Source organism: Lepisma saccharinum, chromosome 18, assembly GCF_977018435.1.
Source record: "Lepisma saccharinum chromosome 18, izLepSacc3.1, whole genome shotgun sequence".
NCBI lineage: Eukaryota > Metazoa > Arthropoda > Insecta > Zygentoma > Lepismatidae > Lepisma > Lepisma saccharinum.
In genome coordinates this window covers 22,912,514-22,937,887 of record NC_139246.1, presented here as the reverse complement: position 1 = coordinate 22,937,887, position 25,374 = coordinate 22,912,514, and the positions used below count along the sequence as shown (strand labels likewise).

Sequence of the window (25,374 nt, the reverse complement as noted above, 5' to 3'; positions counted from 1 at the left end):
TTCAAACTGTATTTACTGTCAATATTTTCTAGTATACGTACCGAGTATTATAAATTTAATTTACGAGTCAGCAAATAAGTTGTTATAATATTGTCGTTTTTTATCGGTACTGGGAATAAAATTTGAAATTTATGCATGGGTTTACCAGAGGCTCTATGGAATAAATACAGAAAACAGTAATGCCCACAGTACACAGACCCGTAACTTTGTATCTGATGAGTGTTGTACGTATGGAATTTAGAGTTACTTTCCAAAAATCGCAAATGGTTATGCACATGTGGAGGTTTTCCGTAACTATCAAAAAATTCCCCCCGGGAGTTACTGTCTATGTAAATTGCTACCCAGTGCTTCCCGGGGCTATCTTTGGGGTCTGTATTTACAATCAACGCTGCTGGTAGTTCCACATGTACAGGTAATTCATTAGCTGCGAAAACCCCAACATGATGATTGTCAAAGGCTCTATTTGATATTAACCCGTGAAGCAAATTTAAAGTCGACAGCATTGCTGGACACTAAATAGTAATATTGTGCAACTCACCTTTTTATACTTCAAAGTAGATGGTATACGTCACAGTAGATTCCAGAACCAATTTGATCTGGGGCACCAAGCTGTTTATCGTTGTTGAAACAATGGAGAGCTATCTAACACAACGCTGATGCTCGGAATATGTAGGCGGGGTTTACAAACGTGCATGCGTACAATGCTATCTGGCATTTGTTGTGCTGTTGTAAAATGAATTTTGTACTATAAGAAAATTGTCTGTATCTGTGTGTGTGTGTGTGTGTGTGTATATATATATATATATATATATATATATATATATACATACAGACACACACGCATATTTATTTATTGATGAAGTGTGTATATATATATATATATATATATATAATACAATACAATATAATATATATATATGTAATTTGAAGATACAACATATCAGTAAAATCTAACAACTAGAAAAATATTCATAACATTCGACTTTTATATTATATGTAATTTAAAACATTCTTCACAGTTTGAGAAATGGAGTGCTTGTGGAAACACCCGTTCTCTGCAATATTGGCTGGTCCATCAGGATGTGGAAAAACATATTTTGTGAAGCATTTTCTCCAGTGTTTACCCCAAATGGTAAATGTAAAATTCAACAATATTTTGGTGTGCTAAGGGGAATGGCAATCTGCATACAATGATTTCCCTGGTTTTGTACAATTTCGGGAAGGAATGCCTAATATTGACCAATTTGTGCCAAATTCTGGACCTCATCTTATTATTATCGATGATCAGATGAGGGAATGCGATCAAAGAGTCACAGATTTATTTACAAAAGGGTGTCATCATCGTGATATTAGTCTTTTCTTTATCACTCAAAATCTATTCCATCAGGGAAAAGGGAATAGGGATATATCTTTAAATAGTCATTATATTGTATGCTTTAGAAATCCAAGAGACAGAGGCCAAATTAATTATTTATCTAGACAAGTATACCCGGAGAATCCAAATTTTATAAAAGATGCATATTACAATGCCACCGCTGAACCCCATGGATATTTGCTGTTTGATCTGAAGCAGAACACTCCGGAAGAAGTACGTTTTCGGTCGCGGATATTTCCCGACGATGATATCAATTATGTATATATTCCTACAAAAAAAGCAAGCATAATCACTAGTCGTTTATTCTGTCATCATGGCTCCAAGAGTGAAACACGCTAAAGTGCTCCAAGTTTTGTCGGATGCTAAACCAGCTCTTCGCACAGCGATATTACAAGCTGCTGATTCTTCCTTAGTTAATTCAATCTGTGAGTGTTGTTACAATGTTCTAAAAGGGAATATTCCTCTTTCAACACCTCAGAAAACAAGATTGAGCCGGTACAAGAAGGTGATACGTAATCTCTCTGCCAAAGGACACTCTACAAAGCAGAAGAAACAGATACTAGTGCAACACGGAGGATTTCTACCTGCGTTATTAGCCCCTTTAATAGGAGGTGTGTTATCAAGTTTATTTAAGTGAAAAAAATCTGAACATGGAGCATGCCAAAAAAATGGTTATAATACCTCAAGAATTTATGGATAACATGAGACATCCTGTTATGTCTGCACCGTCTACATCCTTATCGCAATTGGATCAGGATATGCAAGTAATTTTGAATCTCAAAGGTCTTTCGGATGATGAAAAATGGAATCGTTACAGTATTGTGCTCCAAAAATTTCTGTCCATTACTCGAAAACAAAGAGAACCTGTGTCGCTACCGATTACAGAATCTACTGAGAAGTTGACTGATATAAAAGAAGAAATTCTAGCTGCTACACCCAGCATGTATCGTAGAAAAGCCGAACTGTTGTATGAACGTCTTTTACATAATAGTAATATTGATTGGGATAAATATGGGGCAGTTTTTATTAACAATAATAAAATTGAAGGCTCAAATATTGTCGATCTAGTATCGGATATAATTCGACCACGAAAAACAAGCAATCCTGCTGGGTGGCAACTATTCAATAGAGCTCTGGTGTTATCTAATATTCCTCAAGAATATATTGGAAACCCCCGGAGACAGGAGTTTATTCAACAGATTGTTTTTGGCAACCACGGACGCCATGTTCCGCTGTCCGGAGCTAACCAAGAAGAGGCACAAGAATTAACAGAAGAAGAAGAAGAAGAAAAGGAACCAATTTCTTTTGTATCATCATTTCCAGGGCACAAACGTAAACGTACTGTTCCAGTTTGGTCAAGATACAAACCATGAGCGAAAAAATATTAGAGAATATCTGCTACAATCCATCTCATCCAGCATCCTATTCTACAGCTTCAACACTATGGAAAGCTGTAAAAAAATCCATACCATTGTCAACAATCAAACATTGGTTGACAAAGCAAACTGCATACACTTTGCATAGACCTGTAAAGCGTCGATTTCCGAGAAACTTTTATTTCGTGCATAATATCGATGACCAATGGCAGGCTGACTTGAATGACATGCAGAGTTTGCGGAATCACAACAAAGGGTACAGATATATACTCACAGTTATCGATATTTTTAGCAGGCATGCTTGGGCTGTCCCTGTAAAAAATAAAACTGGTGTATGTATAAAAAAGGCTTTCCAGCAAATTTTCAAACAAAGCAAAAGAAAACCTTTGAAATTACAAACTGACAAAGGCCGTGAGTTTACCAACAGTATTGTGCAGGAATATCTCAAAAAACAAAATGTAATTTATTTTACAACAAAGAATCCGGATATTAAAGCTAGTATTGTTGAAAGATTCAACAGAACTTTAAAGGAACGCATGTGGAAGTATTTTACTAAGCAAAGAACCAGCTGTTATGTTAATGTACTCCCAAAGCTTTTGAAAGCTTATAATCATAAAATTCACTCGAGTATTAAAATGGCACCAGCAGATGTTACTCCTGAGAAGGTTTTGAAAGTATGGCACAATATGTATGACAAAAAACTCAAATCTGATTCATCTCCACTATTGTCATTGAAGAAGCCATTCAAAATAGGAGATACAGTGAGAATAACAAAAACCAAAAAACGCTTTGACAAAGGTTACATGGAAAATTGGACAAGAGAAATATTTGTGGTGGAACGTATTTTGAAAAGAAATCCTCAAGTGTATGAATTAAAAGATCTACAAGGACATAAAATCGATGGAACATTTTATACGGAAGAGTTGCAATTGGTCCGCTTACCGGATATGCATGAAATTGATAAAATCCTTGCGACCAAAGGTAAAGGAGCCAGTAAAAAGTTGTTAGTTCATTGGAAAGGTTACTCCAGATTATTTGACAGTTGGATTAGCGCATCGTTTTTGGAGTCAAAAAAAGAGAGAGAGAGAGGCATAAATTTTTGTAGGTATTCTCATCAGTGGTACAAATAACCTTCATAACACATCATGAGAAAAGCAAACGCTTTCTACCTTACTTTGCCTAGTAACAGTTCCATGAAATATTTCCCAAGTAATACTCTAACTAATTACACCACAAAGCTTCAGAACCGTGTGGAGTTGGACACCAACAAATGGGAGATGGCATTGGTAGAAGTGCATTATCCTTATTCAATACTAAACATTACAAGATTTAACAACTATATTCAATATAAATCTATGGATGATGTCAAATGGAACGAACTTCGAATATCCGAAGGCTATTACGCATCTATAAACAGCATTGTTGCAGAAATCAATAAATATTCTGAAACATTAAATTTTAGTCTCCGAAATCATCCTGCGTACAAACATGTGACTGTTGATATATCTACCAAGCAGAGAAACATAAATGTACGATTGTCACCTCAACTGGCACGGATATTAGGTTTTAAACCGACCGATGATCTATCAGAAGTAAAAATTGGACGCTCGCCTCCAAATGTTGTGAGAGAAATTCCTTCCCAGATGTATATTTACACAGATATTGCGGAATCACATATGGTGGGAGATGCTGTCGCCCCTCTATTACGTATTATAAACATTAATCCTATGGAACATACTTTTGGAAGTGATGGTGTGCAAATTTTCGATTCACCACATTACATCCCAGTGCAGAAACATAATTTCGAACAAATAGAAATTGACTTAAGGGATAGCACTGGTGCACACATCCCATTCTCCTTCGGACTAGTGTGTTTGAAACTTCATTTTAGACGTTGTGGTGTAAAGCTCTGATTATGAATGACCCATACTTTCAATACTACCATCAACAAGCTGGATCTGGTGTGGGTAACATATATTACGGTGCTGCCTATCAAAAAGGACATGGCATTGGAAGTTTTCTTGGAGGACTTTTTCGGTCAGCTTTGCCTCTTATCAAAAAAGGAGCGAAAGCTGTAGGGAAAGAAATGTTAAAAACAGGGGTAAATGTGTTAGGTGATGTTGTAGACAAAACACCCCTAAAACAGTCACTACAATCCAGAATTTCGGATGCCAGATCAAATCTTAAAAGAAAAGCTGAAACAAAGCTAAAGGAAATGATTGGTTCAGGTTATCAGGGGCATAAACATTTCAAAAGGAATCACTCTGCTTCGGGACAGCGAACTGGAAGGATCGCTCAGAGAAAGAAAAGATCCAGTGCAAATACAAACACCAAGAAAACAACCAAACGCAACCGTAAGAAAATTCAAATAACATCAGATATTTTTGATTAGATATGGCGCTAATTAGGGAGAAATCATGTGAGTGTTTTAAAAGTGAATTGGATATTTTCTCGGTAAAACCTACTCAGACAAGCATCTTAGAACACCACACCATCGGATACAAACCTGTTAGTTCTCTGGCAGATAATGCCCCCACCGAGTTTGTAATACCTGGACATGGTGATGATTATATGGATTTAGCACACACAATGTTGAATATAGATGCCAGAATTGTAAAAGCGAATGGTCAGTTATTGCTACCCACAGATAAAACAATTGGACCTGTCAATGATTTTCTCAATGCAATGTTCAGCGAAGTACAAATCTACTTAAATAACAAACTCATCTCGTTTCCATCTGACATGCACCCATACAGGTCTTATTTTGAAAAAGCACTGAACTATGACATATCTGCAAAATCATCTCATCTCCAAAGTGCATTGTGGTACAAAGATACAGCAGGCGCTTTTGATAACGTTTCGGAAGACAACAAAGGCTTTACAAAACGTAACCAACTAACAAAACAGAGTAAAACATTTGATATGTTTGGTTACTTGCATTCTGATATTTTCAATCAAGAGAAATTTTTGATCAATGGAGTGGAAATGCGAATAAAACTGATTCCTTCGAAAAACACTTTCTGCTTGATGGGATTAGATGACAGTGAAGGCAAAGTGGAAATTCTGGATGCTGCACTATATGTGAGAAAAGTATCGGTCAGTTCATCCATCAAACTTAGTCACAATCGCATATTGCAAAAACATACAGCAAAATACCCTCTAACAAGAGTACAACTTAAAGCTGTAACTATTCCAAAAGATATTGTTTCAAAAACAATTGACAATGTGATACTTGGACGTCTTCCGAAACGATTAGTTGTGGGGTTTGTTACCAACGATGCATTCAACGGCACTCTGTCTACAAACCCATTCAATTTTCAACATTTCAATTACAACTTCTTTACTTTATATGTTGATGGAGTCCAAATTCCCGGCAAACCACTTCAACCAGACTTTGAAAACAACAAGTACATAACAGCATATCACACATTATTCTCTGGAACAGGGATACACTATATGGATGAAGGAAACAATATATCGCGTGAGGAATACCCCCAGGGATACGCATTACTTGTTTTCGATATAACACCAGACGCAGCTGCAAGTGCCATATCCCACTGCAGTCTTCAACGGCAAGGGGCTGTTAGCTTGGAAGTCCACTTCAAATCGACTTTGGAATCTACTGTGACTTGTGTTATCTACTCTGAATTTGACGCTCACATGGAAATTAATAATCAAAGAGATATTCATCTGGATTAATTGTATAACAAGGTGAGTTGCACAATATTACTATTTAGTGTCCAGCAATGCTGTCGACTTTAAATTTGCTTCACGGGTTAATATCAAATAGAGCCTTTGACAATCATCATGTTGGGGTTTTCGCAGCTAATGAATTGCCTGTACATGTGGAACTACCAGCAGCGTTGATTGTAAATACAGACCCCAAAGATAGCCCCGGGAAGCACTGGGTAGCAATTTACATAGACAGTAACTCCCGGGGGGAATTTTTTGATAGTTACGGAAAACCTCCACATGTGCATAACCATTTGCGATTTTTAGAAAGTAACTCTAAATTCTATACGTACAACACTCATCAGATACAAAGTTACGGGTCTGTGTACTGTGGGCATTACTGTTTTCTGTATTTATTCCATAGAGCCTCTGGTAAACCCATGCATAAATTTCAAATTTTATTCCCAGTACCGATAAAAAACGACAATATTATAACAACTTATTTGCTGACTCGTAAATTAAATTTATAATACTCGGTACGTATACTAGAAAATATTGACAGTAAATACAGTTTGAAATTTTATACAAGTTACATATAGTCCTAATAGTATATTAATAATTTTGTAGCGTTACAGTTTACAACAGCTTACTTATAATCTTTATCTTGTTTTGTGTCTTTACAGAACAATGACGCAATATCCAGAGATGGGATCTTTCAATGCTATATTGTCCTCTTTCAGAAACTGGCAATCAAAAGAATTCCCGTTTGTAGAAGCTCTGTCCGAAGCAGGATTATTTTACATTCAAAAAGAGGATAAAACAGTATGCTTCAAATGTGGTGGAGGATTATACCGATGGAAATACAGAAACAATCCAATACTAGAACATCGTCGATATTTTCCATTGTGCCCCCTGTCTATAAACCTAATTTCAGATCGACAATGCGGTTGATGCTTTAATTAAATTAATTAATATTTGTTATCCAATATTTCCTCAATATGACGTTTATGATATTCTGCTGATTTTTCTCTCACCATTGATCTTTGTAACGCCCCGCCCCCTCCACCTTTTTTGTCCAGCACATGCTTGGTTTGCTACGCGCGCATGCGTCTCAAAAACACACCCACGCATTTCTTCAAATGTATATCTGCACGCTGCGACATGCAGTATCTCGCAGTTCTTAGTCATGGAATCCTCTATTTCGATGCCGCTGAAAAAAAGATTTCAACCGTACACTAATTTCAAGGGGGTTCCTCAGAAAGAGAGCGATCAGCATTTACCTGAAGAACATAAACAAGTAACTAGTCTTATACGCCAGTCGATATTATTTGATCACGTCTACTATTTGAATGCTTCGAAAACAAAGGTTATCTCAATCGGACTTTCCTCTCATCTGGATTTCCAACCTGTGGTCAGGCTACACAGAAGCGGGGCGGCCGGTGTTGAACTACAGTTGCAGGAGTGGCACGCTCTTCAGGAATTGTTTCCAGTAATCGACAATTACATCGCTATTCCAGGTGAGCAGCCTCGTGTTTCCTACCCACTAAGTGAGCAACATGAATTGCTGATAACCACACTGTACAATCGTCGTCAGATCATTATAAGGAAAAAACTATCCCTGGAGATAGTGTTCATCGCAGAAAGTTCGTGGCGGAACTTTATGAAGATATTTGTGTGCATCGAGCATGCGAAAGTTATGTGTGAAACAGTGTCGCCGTATCTGAAATCATATTTTGGAAACTGTGTGGAATCTTGCATTCTCGACCTTCGCGAACAATGTTTCGGTTGCACAGATATTTCCCCTGTCCATGCATGTAATAAGGAGAAGTTTGTGCTTTCCCATCTACATGGATGTACAAAACCTGAGCCTTTGTCTATACAAAACATCGACGGAAAAAGACTTTCCAAAGAAGTGTTTCTTTTTTGCGAGAACATGCTTGTGGAAAAAATAGTGAAACATTTTAATTCAGTGGTTGCAGCAGAAAATGGATATGATAGTGACACAATTCCTTATGTGGGTGAGTGAACAAACTTGAAGAATAAAAACTTGTTAAATAACATGCTGATAAACTGGTGACACAATATAAACATTTTACATATGTATGTGTGTGTGTGTGTGCGGCTCTTTTGAATTTTGTAAATATTGGTAATAAACAGGGATAAAATATATGTCTTGGCTTTTTTTTCATTTATCACCCCTTTAAAAATCCTCATGGTTTATATTTTTACTGGTAACAATCGTTAATAACAACATTAATAATTAACTATATAATGACAAAGTGTGTATTGTGGACTTGTCGGAGATAAAGCATGAGAGCTTTTCTGCACAGCGCTGGACACGCAAAGGCAAGTATCTTTATTTTCATTCTATTTCTAACAGTGATTCGCTATTTTTTCTTGTCACTATAAAAAAACTAATTCAATTTTTCTTTTATCACATCTGTCGCCATTTTGCTTGTTTTTGTTTAATTCCTCTTTATGCATTGAGGTTAATCGAAACATAACTTTAGACTTTTACATGGAATTGAAACATATAATGTTGCCTCCTTTGATTGAATCGAACCTGTGACTCCTCTTTGATCACAAAACAATAGTGACGGCCATCTTGCTTATTTTACCTACTCTTTATGCATTTAAGATAATCGTTACTGGGGCCCCACACGGCAAAACAACAGATTCTAATTTATTCACACTTCTTCTTTTTTTTAAAAAAAACAACAACATCATTATCAGCCAATTTGACATTGTGAATCGAACCCGGGGACCTTTTCATTACAGCATAACCATCCTATTTCCAATTAGTTCATTTTCTCTTTGTGCACAAAAAGCTAATCGGAACTTTTAAACAAATACAATTGAATATCCAATTTTCACCAACATTGGGAATCGAACCCTCAACCACTTGGTTAAAACATCTCGCGGAATAAAAAACACCCCCGCGCCGCGCCGCCCTGCGCCGCGCCGCGCCGCCGCCGCCGCTAAACACAAAACGCGGCCGCCATTTTGATTTTATTGAAATACTATTTATGCACAGATGGACTAATCGGGAACCTATAATGGCGGGACAAAACAATTGGCCTCATTTAACTACCTAGAAAATCGAACCCGCGACCTCTTCATTACCAGGCGACAACAATAACCACTAACCCAAGGCCACCATATTGATTTTATTCAAACACTATTTATGCACAGATGGACTAATCGGGGACCTATAATGGCGGGACTAAACAATTGGCCTAATTTAACTACCTAGAGAATCGAACCCGCAACCTCTTCATTGCCAGGTGACAACATTAACCACTAACCCAACTCGATTTTCGAACTCAACCATTTTGTTGCCTTTATTTACACACAGACTAATCGAGACCATTCAATATTGACATCGTCGCCTTGTAATCAAAGGGTCCCAGGTTCGATACTCGGTGGAGGCACATAGTGGTCCGAATCACCACTTTTCAACTGTAGGTCCAATCCTGATTAGTTTTACCGTGCATAAAACGGACTTAAAAAAACGAACTCAATCTATCAATCGATCAATATTGACTCTACCAGGAATCGAACCCTCGACGCCTCTTGTTTTACAGAGCAATAACCTTAGCAGCTAAGCTTTCGGGGGGGGTACAGCACCTTCGGCGCCATCTTTAAATCATTTCTTCATGTCTTTCCATCATACGCAATGGTTGCGCGCGCATTTCCTCCACACACACACACACACACACACACACACACACAAACATATGCACGTGTTAGGTTAGCATACATCAAGAAACAACGTGACAAATCCATTGACCCCTCCCCCCACCGCTTCCGATGTCTTCAACGTGATCAGACACGTTCTGCTGACTCAACAATAAAACCGCTCGTGGCCCGCTACGACCGGATGTAACATAACACCAGCCGCATCAAATTTTTGCTGACGCGTAGGAACAAAGTGCTGTCATTCTACTCACGCCATATATATTTCTTACATCTAACCATACAGTTCGCCAAGTCACATCACGAAGAAATAGAGACAAGAAACCGCGCGCTTCGTATGATAGGTTCATATTCCTTGGACACCCGCATCTCACAAATGCTTGACGACTTGCAATACCCCATGGTTGAGGAGACGCTCCGGATCGCTAAGCAACGTATTTGGGCTAAAATTCAAGCACACTCTAATCCTCTGATTAACACGATGGGACAGCTCCGTCCCAGGCGGAGAAAGGCAGAAGAAAAGGTCTAAATATGAGCCCCCCTTTTAAGTTGTCATTTTCGGAGGAAAATAATTAATATATCAAGCACCTGCCTTTAAAAAGCATATTTATGAAATATATACTTAAATTTAATAGCATGCTAAAGTATAGAAGGTCTCAATTTTTTTAAAAGAAGCAATTCCCAAAAAAAGGATAAAATGATGTATTTCAAAATTGTGGTCTAAATATGGGCTACTAGTGGCAATATAAGAAAAAGCAATTAAAATTTAAAAAACAGTCATTTATCGCTAAAACATTACAAAATTCATATGTATGAATAATCTGTTGTTTTAAAAATCACGCGGAATGGGAAAAATTGAAATTAAGAAAAATACCCAAATATTTGTTGAAAATGTGATCTCAACATTAGACCTCATGTCATAGCCCATATTTAGACCATCACGCTACTTTTCTTCTTCAATTTATTTTCGCTCTCTGTGTACATATTTCACAAACAAATCATGGCATTGTAAAGCCCACATTTGTTTTATGTACCGCTAATATCATAGCCTATACAAAGCAGATGAGAATTCAGAAAGTGCTGAGTTAAAACATACCTGCAAAAAGTTTTCGGAGGTCGCAATTCTATAACAGCATCCAAAGCCGAAACTAACCACCACTTTATCTTGCAAATTGGATCCGCAACCTTTGTCCTTGACATATAACCAGTTCCAATAGCCTCTGCCAGGCTGCAGCACCTGGGAGCGCTGATAACTCCATAACCCATATTTAAACCTTCGCCCATATTTAGACATTCCCCTCAACCCTTACCCAGATTATGAAAAAGTGACTTACACTCAGATCACTATGGATACCTAGGTAATTCTTTCATATGGTTCCACCAATTGTATTATATTTGCACTTGTGCTTTTATACGCAAATTTCATGTATATTATCATATTAATCTTTGTATATTTTGTTTGTAGTTACTTGTATTTGTTGTACTGTTGAACACACACTCATTAAATGTTACCTGCGACAGTAGCAGGGCACAGTCTATACACATGTATTTATCAATTTTCCTGTATACTTTTAATTGTAAAGTAATAGGCTACCTATACCAGTTCAATAAACTATATGCTGGACAGAAAAAATCCTGACTTCGAAAAAAATAACAAAAAAAAACTAATATCAGCTAAATACTTTTTAACAATGGAGTGGTCTCAGCTCTTGTGCATATGATAGAGTATATATGTGCGTATGTGTTGATTAATATTTTAAATAACAAAGTCAATCAAGAGAAACGTTCTAGGTTCGAAACTTGGTCAGGCTCTTCGTCAGATCGTTATTGATTCTCATGATTGATCTAACCGCGAAGTACAAAAAAGATCGTAGCTCGAGAACTAATTGTCGTAGACAGATGAAATTGGTTTTGTCTTATTTCTTAAAGACATGGCTTTTAGTACAAGTGAAATATATATGTTGTTTCTCCCAATAATTAGTCTTAAAGGAAGAAGAAGAAGAAGAAAGTTGAATTCTTCTTTTAAAAAAATTATGTACGGCACACCCCTGTGCCACCCTCAATAAACCGAAGTAAATGAAAAAAATATGGCATGTAGCGGTCGTACATTCCTACAATCGTGCACAGTTTCGTTGAGATCACACTGCTACTTCTTGATTAAAAAATAAAAACATTTTATATAAAGCAACAGTATTGCCAGCTTAGTGACAATGTCTTGAATTTCGCTTCTAGTGTCGGCCCTATGGACGCTAGATGGACCACATTTAGAGGAAAGCACAACGAAAGTCAACTCTATGAGGATGTGCCGTAACGTGGAAAAACTAAACGGAAAATACAGGATTCGGATATTTTGCGTAATTACGAAAAAATTCGGAATTTGGGCCTTTGCCTCCGCTTACCCCCTGGACCCATAATTGTCGGATGTTACTTAAAATGTTTCTCTTTACTTATTATTACATTTAGAATTTAAATTGTTCAAAAATATGCAGTAGTTGAGAAGTTACAACTTTTTATATTCAATTTATCACATAGTAACCAAAGGAACACAAAGGGCTTTTTCAATCGACACTTGTTAATTATAGTAACAATGAATGAAATGTTTCGTAATGCGAGTATACAATGCCTTTAAACGTAAACTAAGGAATAAAAAAGACAGAACTGAAATATAGTGCATAGTTTTCCAGAAATGGCTCGTTAACTGCTGCCGTGTGCTAACACGTGGTCGGGACAAATTTCAAGAAACAGGCCATTGTTCCCGCGTTCCTCCTAAATTCTTATTACGGGACGTTGTTTAAAATGTTGATTTTTATTCATTGTTGCTTGTAAAATTTATTTTTTAAAAAGAGATGCAGTAGTCTTGAACATATAGCCACTTTAAGAAATCTATCCCATAATAATAATGCGGTAACGAAGGCAAACAAAGTGAATCAAAGGACTTCTCAAACTTCGGTTGTTAATAGTAGCAACAATGGATATATTGTTTTGTAATTCGAGTATATCATACCTTCATATGTATACTAAAGATCAAAAAAGACAGAACTGAAATTTCATGTATAATTTTCAAGAAATTGCGCGTTAATAGCTGCCGCACGCTGCTGGTCGAAATATCGACCGTCCGTCCTCAGCGGGTATACATGTGGTCGAAATTCCGACCAGTCGGATGGTAAAGGCTAGAAGAGGATTCTAAGAAGATATGATTTTGCAAAATTTTAACATCATAGCGTTTTTTTTTTTTGTTTTGTTTTGTTTTTTTGGAAAGGAGAGGATTTAGGAAAACGACTTTGTTGACACAAGTCAAAGATCCAGCAGGCCTTTCATATCGAAACATTGAAACTTTCTTTCCATATGAGATGCTATGTGTTAAGGGGATGAGGGACAATTTAGCACCAGTTGTGCATTTATTTCAATATCGTCCGAATGGGCAATGCTACTGAGGAAAAAAGCTGGTGTTGAATAGAGTATGAATTTCTCCATATGCTGCAAGTGAAAGTGTTTTTTTTAAAGTTGATTATTAAGCTAGATACAATGTTTGAAAAATATGATGAATAAGAATTTTCAGAAACCCATGTATTCCTTATGGGGAATCAACTTCAACTTCAAGTTACGGCTAATCAAATGGAAGTTTCGACTTTTCCGCTATTACTTCAGTCTGTCATTTTTTCGTTGATATCTTTTTCTATGCCATCGGAAGTTTGATATTCCCAAGAGAATAAATAAAATAATACTTCCATAAGAGTAATGTATTTCTCCTTGCCTCCTAATCCATCCTGGCAGTGGTGCCAAACCTCATGCGCACAAAAAAGCTAAATTTCACCATAAACGGAGTAAATACTTTCAAGGAGCTAGATTTATGAAATTGGATAAATGTGCCCCCTGGGGTAATTTTAAGTGTCAAATGAGTGGGGGTGTGGGTGAGGGGCGCTGTTATTACCGTAAGCTTTAAAGTGGTGGCAATTTATTCTTAGTTTTCACCGTCTAGATTCGGCGGCATCGCCCATCTCAATAATCCACGGAGGTCGTACGAAATGGAAAGTAAAGTGTTCCCGGATAAAGTGTTCATAGCCAAACGAGTGCACGAAAGAGCCATATCTGGCTCCAAAAGAGCGAAGCTGGCAACATTGATCGGCAGCTGCCGAAGAGAGAATAACCTACGGGAAATTGTCCATCTTCCCCTTAATGCCAACTTTGTCACTTGTTCAGGTGAGTTTTTAAGGTGAAGAGCATATGCAGTGCATTTCCCAGGTGTCTCATTGTCTAAGCTACACATAGCAGCATCCTGCCAGCTAGCCCTAAGGCTCAAGCAAACATTCCCCAGTTAACAAATTCCACTTCGAGCCCTGCGAAGTGCTTATGTTCTTGGTGTTGAAGGTACATATCTCACTAACTGTTATATTTACTGAAGATGTTTCGCGATATATCCGTACCCAATTCAGACAAATGATAAGACGCTTACACCCATGTCCTTATTCCTCTCTCTTTGTCGTGGTTACCCTTATGGAATAAATAAGAGCGACGTTAATTAATTCAGCCAACCACTAACCTCTATATAACTTCTCTCGCATTGTATTATAATCTATTATATGATTTAGCGTCCGGCATTTGAAATACGAGGTCGCATGCATCTATCCTTCACTGTCCAATTCGAAAATTGTATGTTCACCTTATGTCATCGACTTCCCACTGTTTGTAGCAATATAACACTGTACCTTTCTTGATTCGTGACAAAATGCTATAGGTTCTCACAGTAACTCTGGCAATCTACAGCCTCGGTCGACCAAGGTTCCGGGTTCGAGTCCCGATGTTGGAATGGGTGTTCTTTATGACTGGCCCTTCATCAATTCCATCTAATCATCATCCATCCTCATTGTTGAGACGAAAGAGAAAAGCGATGTACAATAATACCAATTTAACTGATCTTCAGGCTGTGATTCTATAAGAGACAACCACATAGGTCCATCGTATAATCAATTTTTTGAATAACGAAACAGCAAAGTTTTCTGATGAAAATATATTTTATTGACGTCGTGTTACAATAATCTTCAAGAAGATTTTAAAGTTGATGTTATATTCATTAAATTAAAGTTTAGATTTCGGTGTTCCCATCCATAAGAAAGAATGTGATTGCACAACATCAAAATATTATAATTCTGTGCGTACGAAGACAATGTGTATTAAAATGTGTGTTGAACGCTTGGGACAAAGCGAGCCACGCCGCGGACACGTGGTGAATAAATGGCAGAATCTTCTTTGTTAGAATCTCCTGTCTCCATTATAGCGTTGGTCTCCCTGGACCTAGCTCATTCCCTTCTCAGGCTCGCTCGTACCTTGGTCCACGATATGAAGAGCAGCTTCCAGTTGCCTTGAAGAACTGAACAAACCAACAGGTTCTTGTCTCACCAGCATCTTCATCTCGCTTTCAGAATAAATAGTATCTGGTAATCTGTCTCCTGTGCTGCTGAGAATATCACGTAACACCTTTATGCCACCATTCCCCTTGTCGTGAAGTAATGTATCTGGATCAAGATCTACATTGTTAATTTTGTCCAAATTTGGTCCTCTCACAGAACTGCTGTCAGGTTCCTCAATGGCATATACCATTACAACACTTTGTGGTTGTTTTGGCCTGAAGTATACGTTTCCTGCTGGAAGTTCCAGACTTCTCTTTCGTCGTCCGCCAACGTGTGCGCTTGCCCCTACTCCAGTGTGCCCTACCCTTCCACTCGCACCGAGCGATCCTCCTCCACCATGTCCTGATGCCCCTCCAGCAAGACCTGCACCACCACGTCCTGATGCTCCTCCAGCAAGACCTGCACCACCATGTCCTGATGCCCCTCCAGCAAGACCTCCACCACCATGCCCTGATCCACCGAGACCTCCACCAGCACGTCCTGCTGCTCCTCCAGCCAGGCCTGCACCACCATGTCCTGATGCCCCTCCAGCAAGACCTGCACCACCATGCCCTGATCCACCGAGACCTCCACCAGCACGTCCTGCTGCTCCTCCAGCAAGGCCTGCACCACCATGTCCTGATGCCCCTCCAGCAAGACCTGTACCACCATGCCCTGATCCACCGAGACCTCCACCAGCACGTCCTGCTGCTCCTCCAGCAAGGCCTGAAGCTCCACCACTATGTCCAGATCCACCGAGACCTCCACCAAGATGTCCTAATCCTCCAAGGCCTCCACCACGTCCTGATGCACCCCCTGCAAGACCTCCTCCCCCTTTCGCTCCTCCTCCTAATCCTCCACCGGTAGCTCCGCCCCGAAGTCCACCGCCTCCAGAAAGTCCACCTCCTGAACCTCCGCCTAGAATTCCACCTCCTCCAGTGGCTCCACCTATCATTCCTGCTCCTCCCGTGGTTCCACCCGTCATTCCGCCTCTTCCCGTGGCTCCACCTCTCATTCCTCCTCCTCCTGTGACTCCACCTCTCATTCCTCCTCCTGTCATAACTCCTCCTCTCGTTGCTCCACCTCGCATTCCTCCTCCTGTCAGCACTCCTCCATTTCTACCTCCACTCCGCACTGTACTATAACTACCACCTCTTCCACCTGCAAGAACCACACTTCCTCCGCCGCCTCCTGTTCTAACGGCTCCAACTCCAACAGTTCTTCTGTTTACTGGGACTGCAACACGTCTAACGCCAACCCTCTGGACACGTCTCCTGAGACATACGGTCGCAGGTTGAACTGCATAATATCTAGTCGCAGTTCTAGTTCCAGTAATAGTCCTTGGACGCTGGTAGATTATTTGTCTATTCATACCTCCTCCTGTAACTCCACCTCGCATTCCTCCTCCTGTCACATGCCCTCCACCTGAAGATCCACCTCCTGTCATAAGACCTCCTCCTGTGGCTCCACTTTGCATTCCTCCTCCTGTCATATGCCCTGCACCTGAAGAACCACTGCCTACAGAATGTGCACCTCCTAAACCTCCACCTAGTACTCCGCCTCCTCCAGAATGTCCACCTCCTGAACCTCTGCCTAGGAGTCCACCTCCTCCAGAAAGTCCACCTCCTGAACCTCCGCCTAATAATCCGCCGCCTCCAGAAAGTCCACCTCCTGAACCTCTGCCTAAGAGTCCTCCTGCAGAGAGTCCACCTCCTGACCCTCCACCTCCTGACCCTCCACCTCCAGAAAGTCCACCGCCTCCAGAAAGTCCACCTCCAGAACCTCTGCCTAAGAGTCCACCTCCTCCAGAAAGTCCACCTCCTCCAGAAAGTCCACCTCCTCCAGAAAGTCCACCTCCGCCTCCAGAAAGTCCACCTCCAGGACTTCTGCCTAAGAGTCCACCTCCTCCAGAAAGTCCACCTCCTGAACCTCCACCTAGGTGTCCAGCGCCTCCAGAAAGTCCACCTCCTGCACCTCCGCCTCCAGAAAGTCCACCTCCAGAACTTCTGCCTAAGAGTCCACCTCCTGCAGAAAGTCCACCTCCTGAACCTCCACCTAGGTGTCCACCGCCTCCAGAAAGTCCACCTCCTGCACCCCCGCCTCGGAGTCCACCGCCTCCAGAAAGTCCACCTCCTGAACCTCCACCTAGGTGTCCAGCGCCTCCAGAAAGTCCACCTCCTGCACCTCCGCCTCCAGAAAGTCCACCTCCAGGACTTCTGCCTAAGAGTCCACCTCCTGCAGAAAGTCCACCTCCTGAACCTCCACCTAGGTGTCCACCGCCTCCAGAAAGTCCACCTCCTGCACCCCCGCCTCGGAGTCCACCGCCTCCAGAAAGTCCACCTCCTGCACCTCCACCTCGGAGTCCACCACCTCCCGAAAGTCCACCTCCTGAACCTCCGCCTCCAGAAAGTCCACCTCCTACGCCTCCGCGGAGTCCACCACCTCCAGAAAGTCCACCTCCTGAACCTCCTCCCCCAGAAAGACCACCGCCTCCAGAAAGTCCACCTCGGAGTCCACCGCCTCCAGAAAGTCCATCTCCTGAACCTCCTCCTCCAGAAACACCACCTCCTGCACCTCCGCCTAAGTGTCCGCCTCCTGCAGAACGTCGTGCTCTTTGAGTCATTAGTCCTGTTGAACGTGGACTCTTGTAGGTTATTTGTCTCTTGGCCTGAAAAAATGTAATAACTGATATGATGCCTATTCCACGTCAAATCTCACAACAAAAATTCGAGACACCCACCGATCAGATTTGAATTAAACTTGGTGATTTTTATAATACTACAAAATTATGAACGTATGCAAATTTTTTTTCCTGCTGACCTCATTGTTACTGAGAAAGAGGAGGCTACAGTTTCAGAATTTTGCACAGAACGGTTACTGTCGATGCCATTGTGGTAGCCTGCAGTGTGTAACAAAAAAAGGTATATCTCGGAGTCACATCGACATATCACTTCGACTTTTTTTTACTATATGTACGTATATTCCATTAAAAAAGTTGTCACCAAGATTCCTTTGCACTGAGTCAGAAAAGTTTTTGTAGTATTTAATATTTTTTTGTGTGTCAACGTCTCTAGTTATCAAATTTACATTATCACTATGAGGCAGAGAAGTTACCATGTCTTTTTGTTTTTCAAATTGAAGCTTAAAACATGTTCTGACAGGCTATGAAATAACATCAGTGGCATTTGCACTAATTCTATTGATAAATATTCTTTACAACAAATTCTATGTATGCGCATATGGGCCATTCCATGCCAAATCATAAGAAAAAAAATACTTTTTAACCCAACCATTTCAGATTTTCATGAAATTTGATAGGATGCTAGAGGTGCAACGTCCCACCTACACACAATTACTACACTCTAAACACTTCACTTAGGAGGACGGCAAAAGTCTACCCATATGCGCTAACTTTTTGTCAGCCGTAGAACATGGACTCAGAAATATCTCAGGGCTTGCTGGGTGTAAGGAAAGACTATACCAGCTTAATATATATGTTTATTATAGTCTCAACACAAGGGTGTCCGTTTGCACACTTACACACGTGTCTTTACCTGAAACCCTTACCACGCGCGTGCATTTACTTGTACCACACACGTGCTTTTACCTGTACCACGCACGTTCTTTTACATGTACCACCTTTGGTCTCGAAGAGATAAGGGGGGGGCAGGGAACATCCAATTTATTCCTCGCTGTGAGGCGCCAGGGGGAGTATGGGGACCTAATTTTATTTAGGGCCTTGGTCGCCGCTGACGTCACGGGTTCCCCTGTAAAAGAGAGTAGGTTGTGCGTAGTACCCCAACCACAGCCGGGAATTGGCCGAAACCAATCTGTACTCCCGAATAACGGGCGCAGGGTAAAGGATTAAAGGATGCCGCGACACCCCGGCGTTAGCTGGGAGTTGGCAAGCCAACCGGTGTCTCCTATGAAGGGACGGCAGGTTAGAAAAGGAAGGTCCGGGTGCTCCCAGACAAGCCGGGCAGGTAGAACCTGGGCACCTATCAGCCTAAGCGAGCGGACCAGGTAGGTAGGTTGCTGCTAGGCTCTTCTTCTTCTTTCTTCTTTCTCCGTCCTTCCTTCTGGGATGGCTTCTAGTTCTCAGGCTGGGAGGCCAGTTAACCCTGGATGTTTGCCTGTTGACATCAGGGAGCCAACTAAGCTCCGGGCCTCGCTGCACTGGCTTTATACTCGCGGGGGCGGCGCATTGGTGGTGAAAATTTTAACTACAAGTACGCGTAGCTAACTCATTTTTTTACATATTGCAACCTTCTTACTGAGAAACATCCAAGAAGTGACATTAAGAAAACACTAGTGGGAAAATCACTAGTTGCACGTGTCAATATAAACTAAAACTGTGTGCATTCAGACAATACAATTGATATTGAGCCTCGCAGGACTCTTCAACGAATTTGAACAGTATAAATGACAATAAATGATAACATTTTCTGAATACAGCAACCACGCATGGTCTAATAATAAGCGAAGCTAATAAACGTAGAGGTGGATCCGTTAGCGTTTACAGAAAACAGCGACCACGCAGGGTCAAATAATACGTAGAGGTGGATCCGTTAACACATTTAAACTAAAAGCGTACGCCTCGGAGGGACATATAGCATGCATTCTTCTTAACAAAATATAATATGGCAACCACGCAGGGTCGTTAAATGTGGCGACCACGCAGGGTCGTTACAGAGGGCATGAAGTAACTTACACATGAAAAATTTTAGCCTTCAGTGATACACAGTTTTCCTACAGCAGGATTGCCAACATTATAAAAAAATGTAAAATTCATGCTTACAAGATCAAGAAAAACAACTCATATCTTTTCTTCTAATTATGGTATAATTTTCATTTTAGGCTTGTTTTAAAGCTAAGGGGGCATAGTTGTTTTCATAACAAGTGTATTTATGTAAAGATATTGAAATTTTCATTCCAAGGTCACATGAGACTTTTGCATTTTGAGATGGCTTTGGAAACAGGAATAAAAAATAATCTGACATTAGTATATTCCTCATTCCATGAAACACCTTATATCACAGCCAATGAAGTGAAAAAACATTGAATGTACAGATTTTTTTAAAAAAAACACTGAAGGCTACCACCATGACCTCGGCAATAACCGTTCCGTGGAAAATTCTGAAACTTTAACCTCCTTTTTCTCAATAACTATGACGTCAACAGAAGAAAAATTTTGCATGTGTTAATTTGTTTGTAGTATTAACAAATACACCAAGTTCCATTAAAATCTGAGTTGGTAGGTGTCATGGGCTGGGCGATTTGACATGGAATCAGTCATAAATTTAATGCAACGAAAAACTTAAAAATAACACAATATCTACAAAGCAGTAGATAAAAATATAAACATAGGATAATTGCCTGTGTATTAAGAGTAGGGTAAAATGATTCGTTCTAACTGGTGAAAAATGAGGATTCTTGTGAAAATGAGGATGTGCATATTGATCACTCTCCTTTACGCCATAACACAACATGCAGCGTCATTTTGATCGCAGAGAAGACAATTGTACACGATGTAAAGAACGAGCACGTTACAGAACAGTTTTAGTACCGAGAACAAAAAAATAACGTTAGATTAAGCCATCGAAAGGAGGGGTCGTAAAAACCTCTTCCCTCCTCTCTTCTTTACAATAATTCCAAGAAAGTTTTACTTGAGAATTGTTCTGTTCTTAGACTGAAGTACTTGCTTGCTGTCGAATTGCATGATAATGTTTCCTCGATGGTTATAATACGAAAAATCAACTTACTAGAGTTGACGAGCTGTATCTTTGCGGGTGGCCTTGGATACTCCGCGTAGAGTGTGAGAGAGATACGTGTATGTAGTTGCCACCTACTCGCCCTTTGGGTGGTCTACAGCAAGGACAGAACGCAAGGATAATAACGCGCAGCCGGTAGCTCCTCCCCCTTGCTATTGCGCAGCCGGGCTTGGGCAGGGTTGACCCGCAAAGATACAGCTCGTCAACTCTAGTATTAACAGATAATTTAACTTACTCTTGTCGTGTAATAGGTCCCGTAGGTTCCATGGTTTCCATCGGTTGTTCCTGGAATATATATAATAAATGTATTAATTTTATACATAACTTCCTGTTAAATGTTGACTTCTGACGATGTGATTCTAGTAAAATTTAAGTTATTTTAGGCTAGACTCTACTTTACGTCCTTATTGCCTTTTGGTGGTAACCGATGGGAGTTAACAACACTGCAGGCGTTGTGAATGAGTGTGCTTTGCTCATTTGCTTCTTTACGTTCGCGGTGCGTTGTGCGTGTGTATGGTGCATGAAGAAGAGCAGGTTCCAAAAACTTGTAGGTAGTGTAAAATACGTTTATCCCCAGTAATAATTTAGTGCATTGTTCAAACCCGTGCCAGCAGACAGCCGACATCTCTTCTGGTGAGTACCTTTTTCTTTCTACGCTTTCTGTTCACGATAGCCCCACTAACCATTCACGGGTAGCCCCACGAACCATTCACGATAGCCCCACGAACCATTCACGTTAGCCCCAAAAACCATGCACGGGTAGCCCCACAAACCATTCACGTTAGCCCTAAAAACCATGCACGGATAGCGCCACGAACCATTCACGATAGCCCCCACGAACCATTCACGGGGACGAGGTATGCCTACGAGGTTACGTTAGGCCTGTTAGGTTAGGTTCCATTAGCACTCATTTCACCCCTAAATATGTGCTTCATCATCGAAAAATTTCCTCAGTACGTTCAATTACGCATATCCGGACAACATCGGTTTTTATTGATTTCCTCCTCCAGGTAATTTTTCCATGCCTTGGAATTTACGTTGTTGAATTCCTTATACAATAAGCTTTCCAACGATATATGGCACGTATTCCTTAGGAAAAGGACGTAAAGTAGAATCTTACCTTATTTTCACTTCCTTTTCTTTTCCTCTACTTCGAAGGAAGAAGATACAATAGTTATCTTACGACATATTTCGAGATTCTATAAAATCGGTACGTAAATAGAAAAACAAGTACATTCATTTCAAGTTACTCTGAACTACGCTCTTAAACATTAATTTGATTTACAAAAAGAAAGTTCCTATGAGAATAATCCCAATGATCTTAAATGTAGTCCAAAATGTGTTAGCTTTGCATAGTCTTGGAAGAGCAGGTTATCTCATTCGTCTCACACTTAAGACAAGTAATGTGGTTGCTAGAGTCGCTTTTCGAATGTGTGTTTCTTACAACACTGACACGCGGTGGTTCACGACAGGAAGCAACGCCAGGGATGTAATCAAATGTTACGTTGGGTTGCAAGCATACAGGCGGCAAAACGGTACAACCTTTGTAAAATTGCACGTGCAATACAAACATAACCATACGTCCAGAAGCCCGAGGCGATGTAAACATTAGCTATAAAACGATCGTGAATGCTACGTGGAGATAGATGTGTATATACAGGGTGACAATTAATGAACTATATGAAATAAAACGGAAATTAGTGACAAACCATGTAGTACACAAACTGTATTGCACATGTAAACGGCACTACAGACATTCGGATTTATGTTATGACATGTTCGATATGTCTTCCATCTCTGGCGATGATGTGGGGCAGACGAACAGCAACATTCTGCATGAGCCGCTGAAGTGTCGAAACATCGATGACCTCCTGAATGGCAGTTTTCAGCTCGGCAATGGTCTTGGGGTTATTTCTGTACACCTTGTCCTTAACATAGCCCCCTTCCAGTGACCTCCGGGTACCCCAGAGCCAGAATGCGGTCCCCAAAATACTCCTCCAGGAGATTTTAACTTGAAAATGGCCGACATCAACACGTTGCGTGCGCATAAGCATACGAATTCCCATCATGCCCTGTGGCCAGCCACGCAGTTTGGACGTCATCACGCGAACCGTTCAGAAATTATGACGGTTTTATTTCATATAGTTCATTAATCGTCACCCTGTATATGTATACACCTCAAACGTACTACAAATATCACTGCAACACTACTTACTCCGATTGCAAGCTGCAGAAATATATCAAAATCTATTCATATAAATATGTTTCTCCTCATCTTTATTCCGGACTTGAAATTTTCTCGTGCCCGTTGCTTGTCACACTGTTTCTAATGTCCAAGTCCCGTTACTTTCAATCTCTCCTTGTTTTCTAGCACACCACGTGCAGAACCACACCTTCTCGAAAGAGGTAACCAATCACACACTTCCATCTGTATGAGGCTAACTAGCCTCCTAGGGTTTATCCAGAGTTTCGTGACTCGCTATATTCATGTTGGTGTAATAGATGATGGTCGTTACTCGTTAACCTACGGATCATTTTACTCGCGAGTTAGTGCAATGTTGGTGCCAATGGTTGGTGCAAACGGGCATGAGAAGGTTACCGATCCGAGGCCAAACCTGGAACAGGGAATTATTTTGTTTCATCCCTTCATCAGTGTCATTTCATTACCATTGATCCTATTCTTAAAAAATGACTAAGGACATTGAACTTTTGCGATACGCGAAATCGCGAAATGTTTATTTATTTATTTAATTATTATCCTGCGCTCAACAGGCATCTGCCCTTTTACAGTGCACAGTAAATGTCTTACATAGGATTTATACACATCAAAATAATATTTATACATATTTCAGATATAAAAAAAAATACATACAGAGGTTATATATATCGTCCTTAAACATTACCGTGGATAAGAAATTAATCAAACCTTACACAATTACATTCATATATGTATGGGTATCTATATATACACATAAAGAAGGTAAAAATAATAATAGTAATAATAATAATAAAAATAATAATAAAAAATTAAGCAAGAATGTTGTCCATTAAATAGCGTTTATACTCAGAAAATTTAGCAAATATGTCCAAGTGTATGACCCTCTCTAACCATTCATTATACAAGCTACACATTCTTCGCAGGGGAGCCATTTCTGCGGATTTTGTACGGGTGCGGGAAATTGCAAAGAGTTGTTTTCTTGATCGCAACTTTGGATGGGGGACATAGAAAGCTATTTTTGAAAGCAGAGAGGAAGAATCTAATTTGTCGTTAAGAAGTTTGAAAAGAAAAAGGAGCTGATGTATGGTTCTTCTGTTTGCAAGGGAGGTAATGTGTAATTTAATTAGTAATTCGTTATAAGGTGTCATCTTTGGATATGCACCATCTATCCTAAAAACTATATAGCGGGTGAACTTATTTTGAACTTTTTCAATAAGATCTATTTGTTTACTGGTTTGTGGACTCCACACTATAGATGCGTATTCTAATTTGGGCCTAACGTATAGGTTAAATAATGATAACAACGTTTTATTTTCATTGAATTCTTTTGCAGTTCTCATAATGAACCCCAGTTTTCGATGCGCGTCATTAACAGTCTTTGTGATATGTAACTGAAATGATAATTTATCATCGAACACTACACCAAGATCTGTTATTGAGCTTGCCCGGTCTATTTGTGTGTGTGCTATTTCGTAGTTATAGTGTATTGGGGATTTCAATCGGGTAAATGTTACGGCCCTGCATTTCTTATGGTTTAGATTAACTTTATTTGCTTTACACCATGCGTTGAGATTTTCGATATCCTCTTGTAATTTGATGGAATCTTCTTCATTGTGGATGCTCCTATAGAATTTTAAATCGTCAGCGAATAAGAGTTTCTCGGAATTTCTAAGCTGTTTTGGTAGGTCATTAATTAATATTAAATATAACAAGGGACCAAGATTAGAACCTTGAGGTACGCCTGAGCCAGCTACAAATTCATCGGAGCAGCAACCTTGATAATTTACATATTGTTTTCTGTTTTTGAGATAGGAACACATTAAATCTACGAGGGAAGAGGAGAAGTTACAAAATGCTAATTTCTTCAAGAGAATATCAT

General features: G+C 40.0%; 1 protein-coding gene across 4 annotated transcripts in view; it reads right to left on the bottom strand.

Moving 5' to 3' along the window:
* Positions 1 to 15,122: 15,122 nt before the first annotated feature.
* The window catches only part of LOC146002467 (uncharacterized), a 46,741-nt gene continuing 36,489 nt past the window's right edge, over positions 15,123 to 25,374 (bottom strand). For 2 of the 4 annotated variants that reach the window (XM_083140335.1, XM_083140334.1), the window contains exons 5-7: positions 21,513 to 21,562; positions 17,361 to 18,174; positions 15,123 to 17,324 (exon numbers count right to left, since the gene is read on the bottom strand). In XM_083140335.1, coding sequence (XP_082996461.1) covers positions 15,412 to 17,324; positions 17,361 to 18,174; positions 21,513 to 21,562 — 2,777 coding nt within the window. In that variant the 3' untranslated portion in view covers positions 15,123 to 15,411. The remainder of the gene's footprint in view (positions 17,325 to 17,360; positions 18,175 to 21,512; positions 21,563 to 25,374) is intronic. The other 2 variants (XM_083140336.1, XM_083140337.1) reach the window with 2 other exon arrangements.